The sequence below is a fragment of the Silene latifolia genome, chromosome 4 (assembly GCF_048544455.1).
Source record: "Silene latifolia isolate original U9 population chromosome 4, ASM4854445v1, whole genome shotgun sequence".
Classification (NCBI taxonomy): Eukaryota; Viridiplantae; Streptophyta; class Magnoliopsida; order Caryophyllales; family Caryophyllaceae; genus Silene; species Silene latifolia.
Window position 1 is genome coordinate 34,690,752 of NC_133529.1, and position 17,615 is coordinate 34,708,366.

The following is a 17,615-nucleotide window of genomic DNA, read 5'->3' on the forward strand; positions in this document are numbered from 1 at the left end:
AATAAATTTAGTAAAGAAAAGGAAAGGAACATACGAAGAAGAGGAGAAATCGACTTCAATGGCGCAACAAATGTGACGGAGTTCAGCGAATGGCGAAGACGGAGTGAATGGCGAAGACGGAGCTCAGCTGAAGAGAGAGAGTGGACGGAGTAAATGTGACGGAGTAAATGATTGAGGATGAAGGGAAATGGCGGAATAGATGAGCTCGTAGAAGCTCGGTGATAATGGCGATAATGGCGGAAAAGTAGCTGAAGGAAGAGAGAGAAATAAATGAGGAGAAGTGAGAATGTAAATGAGGGAAAGTGAGTTAGTTGGGGAGTATATAGGGGACACGTGTCAACATCTGGTGCATTTGTAATAATTAGATCCAATGGTGAGTAAATGGTTCAGCCGCCTCACCCTAAGAAGGGTGTCTCACATGATTCAATTTATATATATATATATATATATATATATATATATATATATATATATATATATATATATATATATATATATATATATATAGATAGAGAGAGAGAGAGAGAGAGAGAGAGAGTGAAGTTCAAATGAGTCCACCTAAAATGGTGAGTCCCTAAGTTCTAATCTAAGCCATTGATCTTCTAAGATTAATGGTTGAGATTTGAACCTTCTAAACAATTTCTAAATTGAAACTCTAATGTTTTAAAAGTGAAACTTTAATCTGTAAATGTAATTTCAATTCTTTACAAACGTAACTTTAATTTTTGAAAGTCATTTTATATATAAAAATTTAAATTTTTGTACTTTTAAATATAACTTTAATGTTTTACAACTGAAACTTTAATATAAAAAAATGTAACTTTAATTTTTTAGGCAATTTTTAATATAAAAAATTGATTTTATGAAATAATGTAATTAAGACAAATATTTTTTAAAATTTAATTAAATTTTGTCTGAAATCTTAATAGTATACGAGTGAAACTTTAATGCTTTAAAGTGAAACTTCAATTTTTTTGGGGCTTTTTTTAATATAAAAATTTAAATTTATTTAATAATGTAATAATGTAATTGTGACTATTATTTATTTAATTTCACTAATTTATTTAATTTAACAAATAAAACTTTAATGCTAAAAATTGCAACTTTAACACTAGTAATGTAAAAATGATTTATATTGATTTAATTTCACTAATTTATAAATGTAACTTTAATGTAATACGAGTAAAACTTCAATGCTAAAAAATGGAACTATATTTTTTTTAGGCCATTTATAATTTTAATGGTTTATGTAACTTTAGTCCTCGTTTTTGAAACGTCATTCTCTTAGGAATGAAACTTTAACACGGTGAAACTTTATACTAAATTTTGTCCGTTAGAAGTGTAATTTTAGTCCTTATCAATGTAACTTCAGCCCATATCGATGAAACTTTACTCTCAACCACCCGGCCGATAACTAATACCAACCACCACCGCCTTTGTCACCCAATTGTCCACCAATCTAAAAAAAATAGAGGGAATATGCGGTAGAACCAATACCACACGACTGACAACCAATCTGGGAAAAATAAAAAAAAAAAGATTGGCCGTTAATCTGACAAAAAAAAAAAGAAAAAGAAAAGAGAAGCCACAGCGATGACATCACCACCACCATCACGGCAAATGACCCACCACCAACAACCACTTTAGATCTGAAAAAGAAAAAAAAAAGAGAGAGAGAAGGGAGAGGAGGCGGCAGCAACAAACGCCACCAACACCTCCACAACCCACCGTAAACTGGAAAAAAAACGGAAAGGGGAGAGACGGCTGCCACAACCGCCACCAACACCCCACATGACCCACCACATAGCCATAACCACGGCCGTAATAGAAAAAAAAAAAGAAAAAAATCTGGAAAAAAATTTGAGAATAAAAGATTTCAGCGGTGGTTGAGGAGGAGACGAGGATGGACGACATAGGCAGCACACAATGCGACATGCTTTAATAGGATCTGGAAAAAAAAAGGAAGAGAGGCGGCAGGTGAGGAGTAGTGGCGTCGGGTGGTTGCCGAGGGAGACACGGGAGAAGAGAGTGACTGCCATAGTCAGATCTGGGAAAAAAAAAGATTAGTGGTGGTGTCGGGGTGGTGGGCGAAGGCGGTGGCTGCTGTGGAGTTGAAGAGAGAAGGTGGGGAGGAAGAGGGAGAAGTGAGAATTGAGTTTGTGAGGATTGAAATGGGAAATTAGGGTTTTGTTGTGTTTTTATATGGGCTCTTTATTTTGAGATTTAATCTGAACCCTTGATTTTATTTAAATCTAATGGATTAATTAGGACTTATGGACTCACCTAAAGAAGGTGGACTATATATATATATATATATATATATATATATATATATATATATATATATATATATATATATATATATATATATATATATATATATATATATATATATATATATATATAGTGACAAGTTCTCCTAAGTCCTTAATATCTTTTGAGTCCCTAAGTCTTTATTAGGGCCCTTGGATTAGGAGAATGGAGAGTGGAGATTTGCCTACTTTAATCCAACTATAGGCATGAAAAAAAAAAGGAAATAGGTTGAGGAGGAGAGAGGATGTGTGTGTCAGTACAATTGCCTATTACCCACTGTGCACACACAAACACATGCATAATCACTCAACAACCTTCCTCAACACATTTCTAAACATACTCCACCAAAAACACAATTTGAAATAAAAACTCATCAGACTGGCGATTATTTAGGGCAAATCCTACTTTCTTCATTTATCATCTTCCTTTATGAGCTTGCTTTATCAGCTTCCTTGATCATCTTCCATTATTATCCTCCAATCTCAGAAACAAACAACAAGACCAACGTCCAACGTAAAAAATGACGGATTTGCAAATGATTCCATTTGGCCATGGTAATTATTGGATTGTTTTCTTATTTTCTTCATTCAAAGTTAGTTTAGATATCATTTTTTTATGAAAACATTAGGTTAGATATGAACAGTTGTTTAAATATGACGAGGAAGTGTATTTTAGGTTATTTTTGAAGCTTGTTTTTTATTATGTAAAATCTGTAAATCCACTCTTTTAACATGAACTCCATCATTATAGAGTTCAATATCAACTCTGTGAATAATAAGTTAAACTTCTCGATGTTGGAGTTATTTATATGGTAGAGTTCAACATCACATTTCAGGTTTGAAATTTATAACAGTGAATATAGTATCTGCAACATGACTGTAAGAAGACGAATAAAGTTTAACTATAACATAAAAAAGTGTAATTATAATGGGATGAAATTGTAATTTTAACTGCAAAAGGTGTGATTTTAAGCCACCAAAGTATTATTGTAATTATTATGGTAGAATTGAATTTCAAAAGTGTAATATCTGTATCTTAAATTGAAATTGTCAAAATTGTAAGTATAACTGATAAAAGTGTAATTATAACTGATAAAAGTATAATTTTAACAGGTAAAAGTGCTATTGTAAGAGACAAAATATGTAAGTTTTCAAACTGTAATTCTAATAATAACAAGTATAATTGTAACGGACAAAAGTGTAATTATAACAACCAAATGGTTTATTGTAACAGAAAAGCTGTAAGTTTTGAAACTGTAATTGTAATAATAAAAAGTATAATTCTAACAGATTAAACTGTAATTTTAACAGGTAAAATTGTTATAATAACAGGCAAAAGTTCTAAATTTGTAAACAGTAAATCTAATAGTAAAACGTATAAATTTAGCTGAGAAACGTGTAATTTTGACTAGTAAAAGTGTTATTGCAAAAGACAATTTCTGTAAGTTTTCAAACTGTAATTCTAATAGTAACAAGTATAATTGTAACAGACAAAAGTGTAATTTTAACAATGAAAGGGTTGATTGTAACAGAAAAGCTGTAAGTTTATAAACTGTAATTGTAATAGTAGAAAGTATAATTCTAACAGACAAAAGTGTAATGATAACTACGAAAAGTGTAATTTTAAGAAATATATAATTTTAACAAATATATGGGTTACTTTAAGTTGTTATGAAAACAATTGATAATAATTAAGCCATTGTCAGATAATATTGAGTACAATGGAAAACGAAAGCCGAACGAAGAAGAATTTTGCAAAGACGTTGAAGCTAAGTTCACCCCCTATGTTGGTCAGGAATTTCTGGAAATAGAGGAAGCAGTGACATTTTATAGAATTTATGCTATTGCTTGTGGTTTTGATGTGCGTAAGTACACGACTAAGAGATGGCGTGGAGGGGAGATCAAATCTAAACTGTTGGTTTGCAACCGGGAGGGGTTCAAACATAAGGGACAATTGGAGTGTAGTGGCGGCCAGGACTCAGGTAGGAGACACAAAGTCAGGCGTGTTGGTTGCAAAGCGAGGATTAGGCTATTCGTGATGAATGGGGAATTACGAATTGACAGATTCCACAGTGGCCACAACCATGAACTCGTATCGACCCGAGGAGATAGAGAGTTTCAAAAGTTGGCATGCAACATAACAGACTATCACAAAATGATAATCCTTTATAATTCAAGGGTGAGTTGATTGAAATTACACTTTTCTTGATTAAAATTACACCTGTTTATGTTATAATTTCACTTTAAATTGTTAGAATTACACTTTTGTCATCTAAAATTACACTTTTTGCGTCTACAATTACATTTTTTCTTGTTAAAACAACACTTTTCTTTTTTTGAACTTATACATTTGTATATGTTTGAATTGTGTTTGTGTTGATTAAAATACGTACATCTAAAAGATTGTCTATAATCAACAGCTGAAGATAGGAGCTACGAAGACTTACAAAATTTTGAAGGAACATGTTAATGGGTTTGAAAACATCGGAGCTAGTTTGGATGATTTTAAGAACATTCACAGTGATGTGAAATGCTACATTCATGAACGGGACGGTCAGATGTTCGTGGACCACTTTAAAGAATTGGCTGTTATTAGACCAGGGTTCTTCTTTGACTACGATGTTGATTCTGACGGTAGCCTTAGTAAAGCTATATGGGCCGACGGAATCGCTAGAAGGAACTACTCAGTTTTTGGGGATGCCGTGTCCTTCGATCCGACGTATTCCACCAATAAGTATGACATGTCCTTCACACCTTTCACCGGGGTTAATAATCATAAACGATCAGTGACTTTCTGTGGAGCGCTTGTTACTCATGAAGATGCAGACTCGTTTAAATGGGTTTTCACCCGTTTTCTGGCTGCGATGGGTGGCAAAGAGCCTAAGTACATTATCACCGATCAGGATCCTGGAATTCTTAAAGCAGTGCCATTGGTGTTCAAGACAGCGCGCCACCGATATTGTATCTGGCATATCATGAACAAGGTGCCAAGCAAGTATGGAATGACGAGAGATGATTATTCAATGTTTCTAAAGAAATTGAATGACATAATATGGGATGAAGACATTGAAGCGGCAGAGTTCGATGCAAAATGGGAAGAAATTGGCAGGGAACACAATGTTAATAACATTGACTGGTTCCAAGAAATGTACGCTAAAAGGAAGCAGTGGGTTATGGCTCATTGTAGGGACCTAGATATGGGGGGTGTTATGAGGACAACCCAAAGATCAGAGAGCGAAAATAGTTTTTTTAAGAGATTTGAGAGTAAGTCCGGAACATTAGTTGAGTTTTCGATGCGTTTTGACAGTGCTATGGACCAGCAAAGACACACACAGAAACAGATTGACAATTGTAACAGGCACACTTTCCCTGTAATATCAACGCATCTAGCTATCGAAGTGCACGGGGCGCAAGTGTACGGCCATAAAGTATTCGAGGAATTTCAAGAAGAGGCCAAGTGCTCAATCGGTACTTGTAAAAAGCAGAGGATTCACTGAGTGTGGCTCTTTAGAGGTGACCACTGTAAGAGATGCAAACAGGGACAGAAATTATGAGGTCACATACTGCCCAGGTATCATTCTGTAGCATTTGTTTGTTAAAATTATACTTTTATCCGTTAAAATTATACTTATGTTGATTAAAATTACACTTAGGGTTGTTAGAATTATACTTTGGGATGTTAAAATAATACTTTGGGTTGCTAAAGTTATACTTTAAGCCATTAAAATTACACTTTTGTTCATTAAAATTACACTTTGGGTTGTTAAAATTACAAAATAGGTTAAAATTATACTGTGTTGTTAAAGTGATACTTTTTTCCGTTAAAATCACACTTTTATTGATTAAAATTACACTTTTGTGTATTACAGTCACACTTTCTTCTGACTGATTTAACTAACATATTACTCTATATTGTTGAACTAGATACATTGAAAGCCACTTGTTTTTTGCAGAATGCTTGAGAGGAAAGACATTCTTTGTCGGCATGTCATATGGATTTACTCGTCAAACGGAGTGAAGATTATTCTAGAACAATGTGTTGTTAAAAGATGGTGTAAAGATGCAAGGTTGTCTAAAATGTTCGATTGTAATGGTGAAGCAACTGAGGACGTTGATATAATAGATGGAAAACAGATTGCGATGTCAGTAATGTGGTCGGAGATTCATCAAACAGTTGGTATGCTCATGGGCAAAATGAAGAATGATGTCGACAACTTTTCTAGTCTAATTAGACAGTTTAAGGAGAAACTTTCACCATTAGGATCACCATTGAATAAACAACAACAGTTGGAGAAAATTCTTGGATGTTCTCCTAGTCAGGAGATAACCATTTTACCGCCCAAGAAATCCAAGAACAAGGGGAGCGGAAAGAGAATGTTGTCGATGAAGGAAAAAGCAGTTGCTTTGGCAAGGAAGCCAAAACGTATGTGTAAAAATTGCAAGTGATTAGCTAACCATGACAAAAGGAACTGCCCCAACCCATTCGCAGAGCACCCACCATTGTCGCAATCGTCAGCACCCTCGTCGGAAGAAGAAGAAGAAGAAGAAGAAGAAGAAGAAGAAGAAGAAGAAGAAGAAGAAGAAGAAGAAGAAGAAGAAGAAGAAGAATCAATATAAAACCTAATAAGTAGTACATTTTTTTGGGTATGTCTACACAAAATACGAGGTACAACATGATGTTTCGTATTGTGTTTAGACATCAAACTGTCAGGAAGGCAACTGGTCGCCTTTGGTATTACAATGTATTTTGTTGAAGTATTTTTTATTGGACGAAACAGTTATAATGTGCTAAACCAGAACGTTGAATTTTTCACTCTTGACTATTATGACAAATTATGTTCTTACAATTACACATATCTAGGGAATAAAATTGCAATTGCCTCATATCTGCTTAGGGTAGGATTGTTATGATCAGAATTACACTTAAACTCCTTATAATTACAGAGTATGCAATTTCAGTTACACTTCATCTATAGTAAAGCCTTATAATATAGTTAAGTGTTCATTCAAAAGTATAATTTTAACTTTGACAAGTGTAATTCTAAGGGCAAAAAGTATAATTCTAACGGACTAAAGTGTAATTGTAAGCTACAAAAGTATAATTTTAACTTTAAAAAGTATAATTTCAAAGGACAAAAGTGTAATTGTAACAAACAAGAGTATACTTTTTACTTTAAAAGTATAATTTTAACTGACAACCTTGTAATTTAAGCAATTACTGATAAATATTATTGCACCATCGTTTAACAGCATAACTATATTTTCATAAATAAAACACCTAAAATGACACTTTTGCCTTTTAAAATAACATTTATATTTTGTGTAATGTAAGGTCTATCTCATCACTTGATATGGCCGGTTAGAATTACACTTCGACAGCGATTAGAATTACACTTTTGTGTATTACACCACACTTTCTTCTTCGATCGATTTAACTAACATATTACTCACAATTGTTGAACTAAATACATTCTTTGTCGGCATGTCATATGTATTAACATAAAACACCTTGTCTTATAGAATGTTGAAAAAATTGTTTCCATAAAAACTAACTGTCTAGATGCTGGTTGCTAACATCTATAGATAATACAAAGTATGAAATAAGTGTTTACATAGCCAAGGCAATATTCCCACAAAAACTTAACTACTAAATTAAGGATGTTATTTTTTCACATTGGCACGGGGCGTCTACGCTTCATTTGTAATACCTTCCACAGTTTGTCCTTCGTGCTAACAAAGGCTTTGACCTTCTCGAGCACACCTTCACGCAAAACGTTCATGTCACGCTAGAACGAGGGTAGCTATCAATTTGGATCACCAAATAGCGCCTTGATTTCTTCTTCTCAAGGTCTTCATGCTGAAAAGGAAGACCCTCGTATAAGAGCATAGCCATCATGGTGAACAGACCCGACTCTGGTTGGTTGAGAGTAGGTGACATCCATTTGAAAGGTATCTGCCGCAACGCATAATTAGGAATTTTCCGTGCCCTAGTGTTCTTCTTTTCCTTATCCCGTGATTCTAAATAATCACTCACTGCGCTAGCCTGCAAATGTACATAATTACCTCGACAAACTGATTGAACAAAAAAGATAGCATTCGGAAGAAAGGGATGGACAATATCTTACAATTAAACGCGCTGCTCTTCCAAACTGCGACTTTTTCAAATCAGAATGTCTTTGCCCGTCCAGCAAGTCGACTGTATTTGATTTGTGATTGATACATACGCATGCGAAATGGTCGTCAATGCAGAACGGGACAAATAGCAAGTCTGTTGTCAAGTTAAAGGTTCGCTCACTGTCGACGATGAAGGTGTCCCAGAGCTGGTACAGGTTGTCATAGTTGTTGTCTGATTGTGTGCTTGGTTGTTCAAACGTCTCAAGTAATCCCAACAGTATATCCTTTAAAAGGCAATAGTAAACATGATTAATGTGGTTACTTTGTCACCTAAATTGACACTATTGTCCCTTAGAATTACACTTAACACGGTTAGAATGACACTTTTGTTGATTAAAAGAACTAAAGTGAAACATTCACATAATATAACTGCAAGTTAGAAAAGTGTCATTCTAAGTAACAAAGGTGTAATAGAACTGGGCATAAATATGATGCAATGGTTAATGGATTTACCATGTGACGTATACCAAAGAATGACATCCTCATTTGGTCGCCATATTCCTCCTTCTCCAAATGGTTCATCAAAATCGACCAGCACTCGATGACATTCAATGACATAAGGTTTTCAGCAAAGCGAGGGACATAATGTCGGCTCTCCGAAGCGTTGCGTGACGGGTGGTGCATCACTATTGTTCACTTGCACTCCGTAATATTAGAGAAGTCGTTAATTAAAGTAGAATAAATGTGAAAAATAATCTGAGTATCCTTGATTAAAGAAGTCGTTAATTAAGACAAATTAACAGACCGTTCATCATAATTGTGGTCATCTAACAAGAAATAGTCGGCAACATGCTTCCTCCTCTGTTTAATATCCTTGATTAACGCTTGGTTGCTCCGGAGCATCTTGGACACCACGTTTGTGTTGAGACCACCTCTACCACAGTCGAGAGAGCAGCCCAACCCGTCCCCCTTTCCACGAGGATGGATCTTAATAGATGATAACGCTTTACCAGATGGAATGTGCATGGCAACAGGTGTCACCTCCATAACGGGCTCTTCAGATTCAGTTACGCGCGCACGTTTTGTGAATTCCGGCCCTATGTCACCATCTGTTTTCCTCTTAACAGCATTCAACTTTCTTGTCAACGGATGTCCAGCAGTTGCTTTGAAATAACCAACCCGCATCAAGATGTCCTCTCGATCATCGTTAATGTCACAGGACGAGTGTTGCAAAAGCAATCTCAAAGACGGTACAAACTCATAGCATCCTCTTTCCCGAGGTCACATTGAAAAGGGCTTCCGAGGTAGAACATCATATGTAGCATCATGAAAACACCACAGTCATTTCTCGAATACCCTTGAGCTTGCAAACTTAACTCTATGTTGACGATCTTAAACCCGCCGACCTTTGCCCCCTTAAAAATGACCCTTTAGACACCAAATACTTCCCCATTATATTTGCACGAACATGAATAAGCGTCACGAGTTAACGTGGTACGACCCATATAAATTGGTTGACTTTTGGATATCGTACACTTACCGAAATACGCGCTATCCCTCCGTAAGGGAGCGTTTCTAATGGGTCATCGTATTTGCGGTTGTCGAGGTAGTCAATCTGCTCGGTGAGAAAGTTGATGCACACGCAGCTGTAGTGATCACCGTCACCAGATAACACGGGCAGAAAGATTTGCATCGTATGTGGCTAATATCAGCAAAAGGAAACCTTAAAAACCATGATAAAAGATTACATGTTTTGTTACCTACCATGTCCGTGTCAAGCTGGAATGGTACACGGCAGAGTTCAGCCCAGGCATCCCACCCACCAAAAATGTCTTCGTCTTTGTTCAATACTTTGCCAAGCTTTTGAGCATTCCAAATAGACCTTGCGGGGTCCTTTTATTTGAAAAGTGTTAAATGCGTGATCAGATAATTAAAATAGCTATTTTATAAAAATAAAGTGAAACTTTAACAAAAAAAAGTGTACTGTTAACACAGAAGAGTAATGTTAAAAGTATAATGTCAACAATAAAAAGTGTGATTCTAACGGCCAAAAGTATCATTTTAAGTTACAAATGAGCAATTTTAACATATGAAAGAAGAATTTTAACTTTAAAAAGTATAATTCTAATGGACAAATGTGTAATTTTAAGACACAAAGGTAACATTTGAACTTACAGTGTGACTTAGGCCAAAGAAACAACGGGATATGTCCGAAGGTTTCATGATGTGGTTGAGTAGCAAGCACCAACCATCAATAACACTTGTCATGATTTGCTCCCGAGGGTTCAAAGTTGCAATATCTTCCCGGGTAATGAAATAAAACTCGCTGAATTGGACCAATCGTTCACTACAACCCAAAATTTACTTAGTCAACAATATATATATATAATTAAGAAAGTTTAGGGCCTCTTGTAAAAATTTAATACACTTACAACTCGGAAAACGCGTCTGACTGATTGAACGCATAGTCAATCAAGTATTTCCTCTCACTAAACATTGGCACCAGGAGCTCCTGACTGAATGCTAGGTTTCTCGTCGCAAAGCACAATTCAGGATTAGGTGCCCCACAATCAATAGAACACCCAAGGTTCTCAATGACGTGATCCATGCATGGTAAGGGCTCACTCGAGTGAAGTAAAAAAGGATGGTAGCTCAGATCACTGTGAGGGACGTACGGTACCGGGATAGGAATGTCGGCGTTCTCTGCCTCTGGTACTACGTCAGCTGTTACCTCTCTGGGCTCGATAGTCCCGCCCGAAGACTTCACGGCATCATCCTCCACTACCGCATCTGTAATAAAAATAGTGTTATTTCATCATCAGAAAGTAAGTGAAATTGTGGCAGAGAAAAAAATAAAGTTTAGTAGACAAAATTATAATTCAAACAAAATAAAGTGTTATTTTATCACAAAAAAGTCTACTTTTAACTAAAAATAGTGTAATTCAAGCAGACAAAAGTGTAATTGTAAGCTACAAAAGTATAATTTTAACTTAAAAAAGTGTAATTGTAGCAGAGAAAAATGTAATTCTAACACCATAAAGTGTTATTTTAACTAAAAATTGACTAATTGCAGAAGACAAAAGTGTAATTCTTAGAAATAAAAGTGTTATTGTAACTTCAAAAAGTGTAACTTTAGCAGAAAAAAATGTAATTCTAACAAAATGACTTCATCCATGGCACTTCTAAACTCTGAAGGTCAAATGCATTACCTCTGTGATCCTTCATTGCAGCCCCATCCACCACCTTTTCTACCACTGTCTGAGGACTTGTTTCCAAATTTGGCTCATCATTATTCCACCCCCCTCACTTTCAGCATGCACAGATATTGGGTGCTCCTCGAACAGCGCGTTTACGTCCGCAGTAGAATATACAGTACTTGTCCATTCTACGTCCATAAATTCCTTTGCCTGCAACGCAAATACATATTTCGGCTGCTCGTTACCCTTTAACAACCGCTCATCATTCGTTGCGCCTCCGCCGTTTCCGGCACCCTCTTCATAATGTTGTTCGGCTGCGCGCTCTGCGCCACATATCTCAGATGTTGAGAATAGGAACTGAGTTGCAGGAGGTGCAACGTCTATGTTCTGAACTTCTACCAAAGCATTATCCGCCTTCTCAGGCTCCGCAGAATCAGGCCCACTAAATTCCAAAGATTTCGAATCCACTTGTACAGCATCGTCTAATGTTGCGCACTAGTAGAAAAATATTTATTTGCGGCTACAAAAAAGGGCTTTTGCGGCGTTTTTCATGTAGCAGCAAATGGCAGGGCCGCAAATAACAAAGTTTTGTTATTTGCGGCGTTAAAAAAATGCCGCAAATAAATGGTTATTTGCGGCGTTTTTTTGAAAAAACGCCGCAAATAAATAGGCTATTTGAGGCGTTTTTTTAAAAAAAAACGCCGCAAATAGGTATTAAAAAAATTATTTTTTTTTTTTTCTTTTACAAAAAAAATGGTCTAAACAAATTATTTAAATATAATAGCTATCAAATAGAATAACAATCTTACATTATTTTCATTCATACATCAAATAGAATAAAACACATACAAATACACAATACTTCAAAACTAATTACAATGGCACTAAAATACAAAATTAAAAAGTAACTCAAGTTTGATTCTAATCTCAAGGTTCTAAAACATAAAGACCCCATAGTATACTACGGCTACAGGACTCCTTCGTTCAACAAACCAGCTCTTGTGTCACCTCTCCAAATGTTCACCGCTCAAAGTGATTTTCCTGGAGTGCAGGCTTCTAGACACGAAATCCATCAATTACAAAGATGATTGATGAGAAAATTTTATTTACTAGGAAATGGAAATAACGGAAGGGGAAACTTCAATTACTTAACACCGTACCAAAATAAATAATAGCATCAGAAAAAGAATACCTTTCTCAAAAGAATCAAATCTAGGGCTGAGTGTCGGCTTTCGCATAGTTTATCTCGACTACTTGGCTGCCACTTACCAAAATAACACAAACCTATCATTAAAATTATACAAATGTTATTCCAAATAATCCAATTCTTACAACGCGAACCACTAGCTACTAAGCAAATGAAACAAGGTCCAACAGCATCGTAACAATGTCACAACAACAAATGATCAAGAGAGTCGGTTGTGGCGAGCCGTAAACCGTAGAGTATGTGGTCATATTCAAGTATTCAACATATCTTGAACCGAACAACTTTTCATGCAAAATCTTAACAACGATAAACAAAGTGGTTATGATTTCACATAACTACTTTGTCTTGAGGTGAAAAACTCGGTTATAATGAGTGAAATGCGAAACATTTCATGCAACAATTTGTGATGATAAACAGTGGTTATAAATATAATATTTCGTGCAACTTGAAGAGAATATCTTCTGAATTAAGCAAGTATTTCAATAGTGTTCCTAAACTTGAGAAGCAAATGACTCCAGCATTAAGTTTCTAGGAAACCTATAGGTCATAGCCATGCAATTTTTCATACCTCCAAATGTTCCATTCGTGTAGTTTACTGTCATATAGTTTTCACATAACTACTTTGTATTGAGGTCAAATACGCGGTAATGATGAACTGAAATGTAGACTATAGCTATTTTTCAGCAAAAAATTAACATTCCAGGAGGGCTACACTCAAAATACCTTAATTTTAGCCAACTATGCTCGAACCCGGTGACAAAATCCTCACATTTAGTTGAGCCATGAGCACTTTGCAGAGACTTCTCCACAATCTCATCCATAGTCCGCAAGACATTTAATTGAGTTGAGATAAAAGTAGAACTTTAGTTTTTACAGGTATCCATTGTTTTTCAAAAGGCAAAAGAGAGGGCAGAAACTAAGAGATCAATATATATCAGTTAATCATATCACATAGTTTACCCGCCATGATTTTAAAAAGCAGTATTGTCTAGTATTTGAAACAGAAGATCTAATGGACACAGAGCCTTTTTCATTTATAATGTATAAATTAGTGATTTGAAATACATATTTGCATGTCTTTTCCCATCCTAGTTAACAACTCTCCTTCAAGATAAAAAAAAAAATTACCTTGTTGCATCAACAAAGTTAAGACCTGTGCCCTTCTAAGACCAAACTCAAGTAGTAATTTCTCATTTCCAGCAACCAGTCGGTGCCTTGCTGATATTATAATGAGTCTTTAATCTTAATCTATATACGAAATTATAATGAGTCTTTAATCTTAATGAAATTATAAGACCATTAGTATAAAGGAAAAGTATCAAGGTATGCAAATCATCTTGCTGATAAGAGAGCACCTTGCTGATAAAGGAACTGGTGTAAGAGTTGATTACCTTATTTCATCGAAAAGGATCATTTTCCTTTCCCTTGATTCCTTTAGCTTTCTCTTCTTGGAAAGACATTCCTACACCAAACCACACAAAATATCATTCACCAAGAGATGATCCATCAACTGTCCAAAGACGGATAGCGTAATGAAGGAAAACGCTTTACTAACTAAGTTTAGCCAGCATAAAAGCAATTCGAGAGGTGGGGAAAACAACTAGCTTCGATTATATTTACACTCAAAAATCCAACAAGTTGTTGGTGAATCCCTATAATCACCTAACTCTATTCTACATCAGTTACATTAAAAATTTTGCAATCTAATGATAACTGAGCATCTGAATTTCCACCAGTAATCACATATAATCAAATAATAAAGAAGATGAATTGAAGATACTAATAATAAAAATCAAGAAGAAACTTTTTGCAAGACAAAAGATTCTTGTAAAAGAGCCAGATGCTTGTCCTTAAGTTTAGCGTCATCATCAACATCAAAAGCGAATCTATGATAATCCATGGAATACCCCCTTTTCACCCTTTTACTTAAATCAAATCAAAAACCCATCAACCCTATAAATAGATGAATACCTGCAAATTCCACATTGTTCACTGTGGTACTGTTCTTAGAGACCTATATGCAACATCAATGTCATAATATCATGATTAGCTATTAAGATATATGGTAGGCATTCAAATAGCGAACTAAATTGAACAAAATAAAGTATTTTATTACATCATCGTCAAAGAAAATGATGTTCTACACTAATTTCAATTTTCAAGTACTCAAGTATCTGAAATCAATTTTGGATCAAACACCCAAAAACATGCCTTATGCATGTAAAAATAGGAAACTGAGTTAGGAAATCAAAGTCGCTGCATTTCTGAACATATAATACAGAAGAGGATTATAATTTACACAAGTTGGGAATCAAAACAACCATTGTATTAGTCTTCCAATTCTTAAGAGGCTATTATGGAAAAGAGAGTAAGGCCTACAAAAAGATAGGACATTCAGACAAATAACCCAAGAGATCCTAGCAAGGTGTAAGTTAGTTAAGTAACACCACTACTCTTAAGTAGTAGCTTCCAGTATGAGCAAGGGAGTGAAATTAAAGATTAAAGAAGGTGTGATCAATGCAAAATCATAAACGGAGTACTAAAAAGTAAGGGAAGGCATGTCCAGTAAACATTTAACAAGGAACATACCTCTAAAATTACTGGATTATTCAATACTTACATTACTTGACTACCTTCCAGCTAATTAGCAAATTACTCATTATTAATGCAACAACCAACATAAATAAACAAACAGCAAAGCTAACCAAACAAAAACACATGTTTTACTACATCAAGATTAAAAATCAACCTAATTTCAATGTTTTGTTAAAAATCTAAGATTCTATCACTAAAATTAATAGTTTGCAACATCTTAAGTACTTTATTATACTATGAATCATCAAAACATCGATTCAATACAAAAGCCCTAATTCAATTGGAAATCTTAATTCATAAAAATACAATTTTTACTCGAAATTAATGGGTGAAATTTACCCATTTAATTTAGATAAAAGTTAGATAATAACCTTGATTAAATAAAAGTAATTGATTTTGAAAAATATAAATAACAATCAAAACCAAGAAATTTCACTATTATATTCTAAGAGATGAAAAGGGTGAACTTACGAATGGCTATAGAGGAGTGAACTTGAATACTGGTGTACGAGTCTTATTTGTTAACGCTGCTGGTGTTCGTAGTGGCGGTGGCGGTGGTAATAAATCTGAATGAGAAAGGGAAGAGAGAGATATGAGATATGGAGATTAGGAATAGGGTAAGACGGCATGAGTGACTGAGCGCTGTTTATTGTAAATATGTAAGCGCTTATTTGAGGCGTTTAATTATAGAACGCCGCAAATGCAATTTATTTAAACAAAAAAAAAAGAAATCGAATTCTTATCTGCGGCGTTTAGATAAAAACGCCTCTAATAGGGCGCCGCAAATTAATGTTTTTCTACTAGTGGCGGTAACCACTATTGTACTTGAACATTGGATACCAACCTCAGCATTCCCCTTCCCAATCTTGTCTTCGTCCTTGTCCGTCTCGGCATTCATAACTTCACTCACATGCACAACCGTTCCCGTAGCGTCCGGGGCCAATTTCACCAATTCTATTACCTCACCAATTCCTTGGTCTTCTCTGGCCGGCATTTCTGCTCGGCGCTCCGCTTCAATAATCTCCGCAGACAAAATAGGAATTGAGTGACAGGTGGATCAGCGTCGGTGGGCCCATCCTCGTCATTTATTTTGTCAGCTATCACGAGGTTCCCGACCCACGAGCACCCCATGTCCATAGTCTGCTCTTGTTCCTTTGCAGCAGCAGCATTCGCATAGAACTTCTTCTCAGCCTCATCAACATCTTCTTTTGAATAATACTCTTCGAGAACTTCCCGGTCAAATTTAGGTGGTCCGTCAACAGCCACCTCCTTCCCAACTACCTTCCTCCTTTTGTAAATTACAGAAATATCACGAGTACTACAAACGTCCACGTTGGTGTCCTTACTGTAATCGTCTCGTTAGCAGCGTCCTTAAATTCGGGCGTCTTTGTAAAATTGCACCGCCTCCATTATCGTTGTGTAGACACCTCCGTGCTTTCTCAATGGCTACTTCATCCAGAAATAATTGAGGCGGCCACCGTGCCTTCGAGGTCTGTACCAAAGCATCTACGATCACCTCTTTCTCATTATCGTATCCATCATCCTCCATATCATCACCATCCTCCTCATCCTCAACATCATCACCATTCTCATCATCTCCCTCGTCCTCATCACCATTGTCCTCCTCTTCATCATCATCCCCAACTTCTTTGCTTTCGTATCCGTCGTCATCTACCTCGTCATTCTGATACTGATCACCTGGACTTTGTTGCAGCACAGGAGTTGATTTCACGGAACGGTTTATTCGTTCAGCTATCTCCTGCATTTCCACAGCATAATCCTTCATACTTTGGCTTTGAAAGAATTATTGCGTGCATTGTGTAGCGACAGGGTCACTAGAATAGTTCAGACCCCCTGTTAACCTTTTGAGCGTCATGGCTGCATCTGCATACCATGAATAGAAGACAGTAGCATTCCTTTGCATCTTCAAGAAAGCTCATTCCTACATTAAAATCTGAGATATTTGGACAAGTGTTGTCAAAAGTGTTCATTCAAAAGTATAATTTTTACTTTGACAAGTGTAATTCTAAGGGCAAAAAGTATAATTCTAACGGACTAAAGTGTAATTGTAAGCTACAAAAGTATAATTTTAACTTTAAAAAGTATAATTTTAACGCACAAAAGTGTAATTGTAACAAACAAAAGTCTAATTTTTAAAACATTAAAATTAGCCTTGACAAATGAACAAAT

At 35.6% G+C, this 17,615-nt stretch overlaps 1 protein-coding gene and 2 long non-coding RNA genes across 4 annotated transcripts; 1 reads left to right on the forward strand and 2 right to left on the reverse strand.

Annotated features, from left to right (window-relative positions):
* The first annotated feature begins 2,833 nt into the window (after positions 1-2,833).
* LOC141651369 (uncharacterized) lies at positions 2,834-6,758 on the forward strand. The gene is made up of 5 exons (XM_074459085.1): positions 2,834-2,867; positions 3,426-3,553; positions 4,009-4,230; positions 4,772-5,391; positions 6,266-6,758. The coding sequence occupies exons 1-5, from the start codon at positions 2,834-2,836 to the stop codon at positions 6,756-6,758; spliced, it is 1,497 nt and encodes a 498-aa protein (XP_074315186.1).
* A 5,659-nt stretch (positions 6,759-12,417) lies between these two features.
* Positions 12,418-13,655, reverse strand: LOC141652203 (uncharacterized). 2 transcript variants are annotated; one of them, XR_012547030.1, is made up of 3 exons: positions 13,600-13,655; positions 12,816-12,907; positions 12,418-12,679 (listed from the first exon to the last, which is right to left on the reverse strand). It is a non-coding gene; the product is annotated as an uncharacterized LOC141652203 (long non-coding RNA). The 2 variants fall into 2 exon arrangements; XR_012547031.1 differs by having other exon boundaries at positions 13,554-13,647.
* Positions 13,656-13,878: 223 nt separating this feature from the next.
* Positions 13,879-16,088, reverse strand: LOC141652204 (uncharacterized). The gene is made up of 3 exons (XR_012547032.1): positions 15,897-16,088; positions 14,802-14,844; positions 13,879-14,292 (listed from the first exon to the last, which is right to left on the reverse strand). It is a non-coding gene; the product is annotated as an uncharacterized LOC141652204 (long non-coding RNA).
* Positions 16,089-17,615: the final 1,527 nt, after the last annotated feature.

Bases quoted from the DNA above. Each gene is read 5' to 3' on its own strand.
- LOC141651369 (XM_074459085.1), top strand. From the start codon at position 2,834: ATGACGGATTTGCAAATGATTCCATTTGGCCATG. The intron at 2,868-3,425 runs GTAATTATTGGA...TAATTTTAACAG, and splicing joins AATGATTCCATTTGGCCATG to GTAAAAGTGCTATTGTAAGA. The intron at 5,392-6,265 runs GTTCGATGCAAA...TGTTTTTTGCAG, and splicing joins GAAGACATTGAAGCGGCAGA to AATGCTTGAGAGGAAAGACA.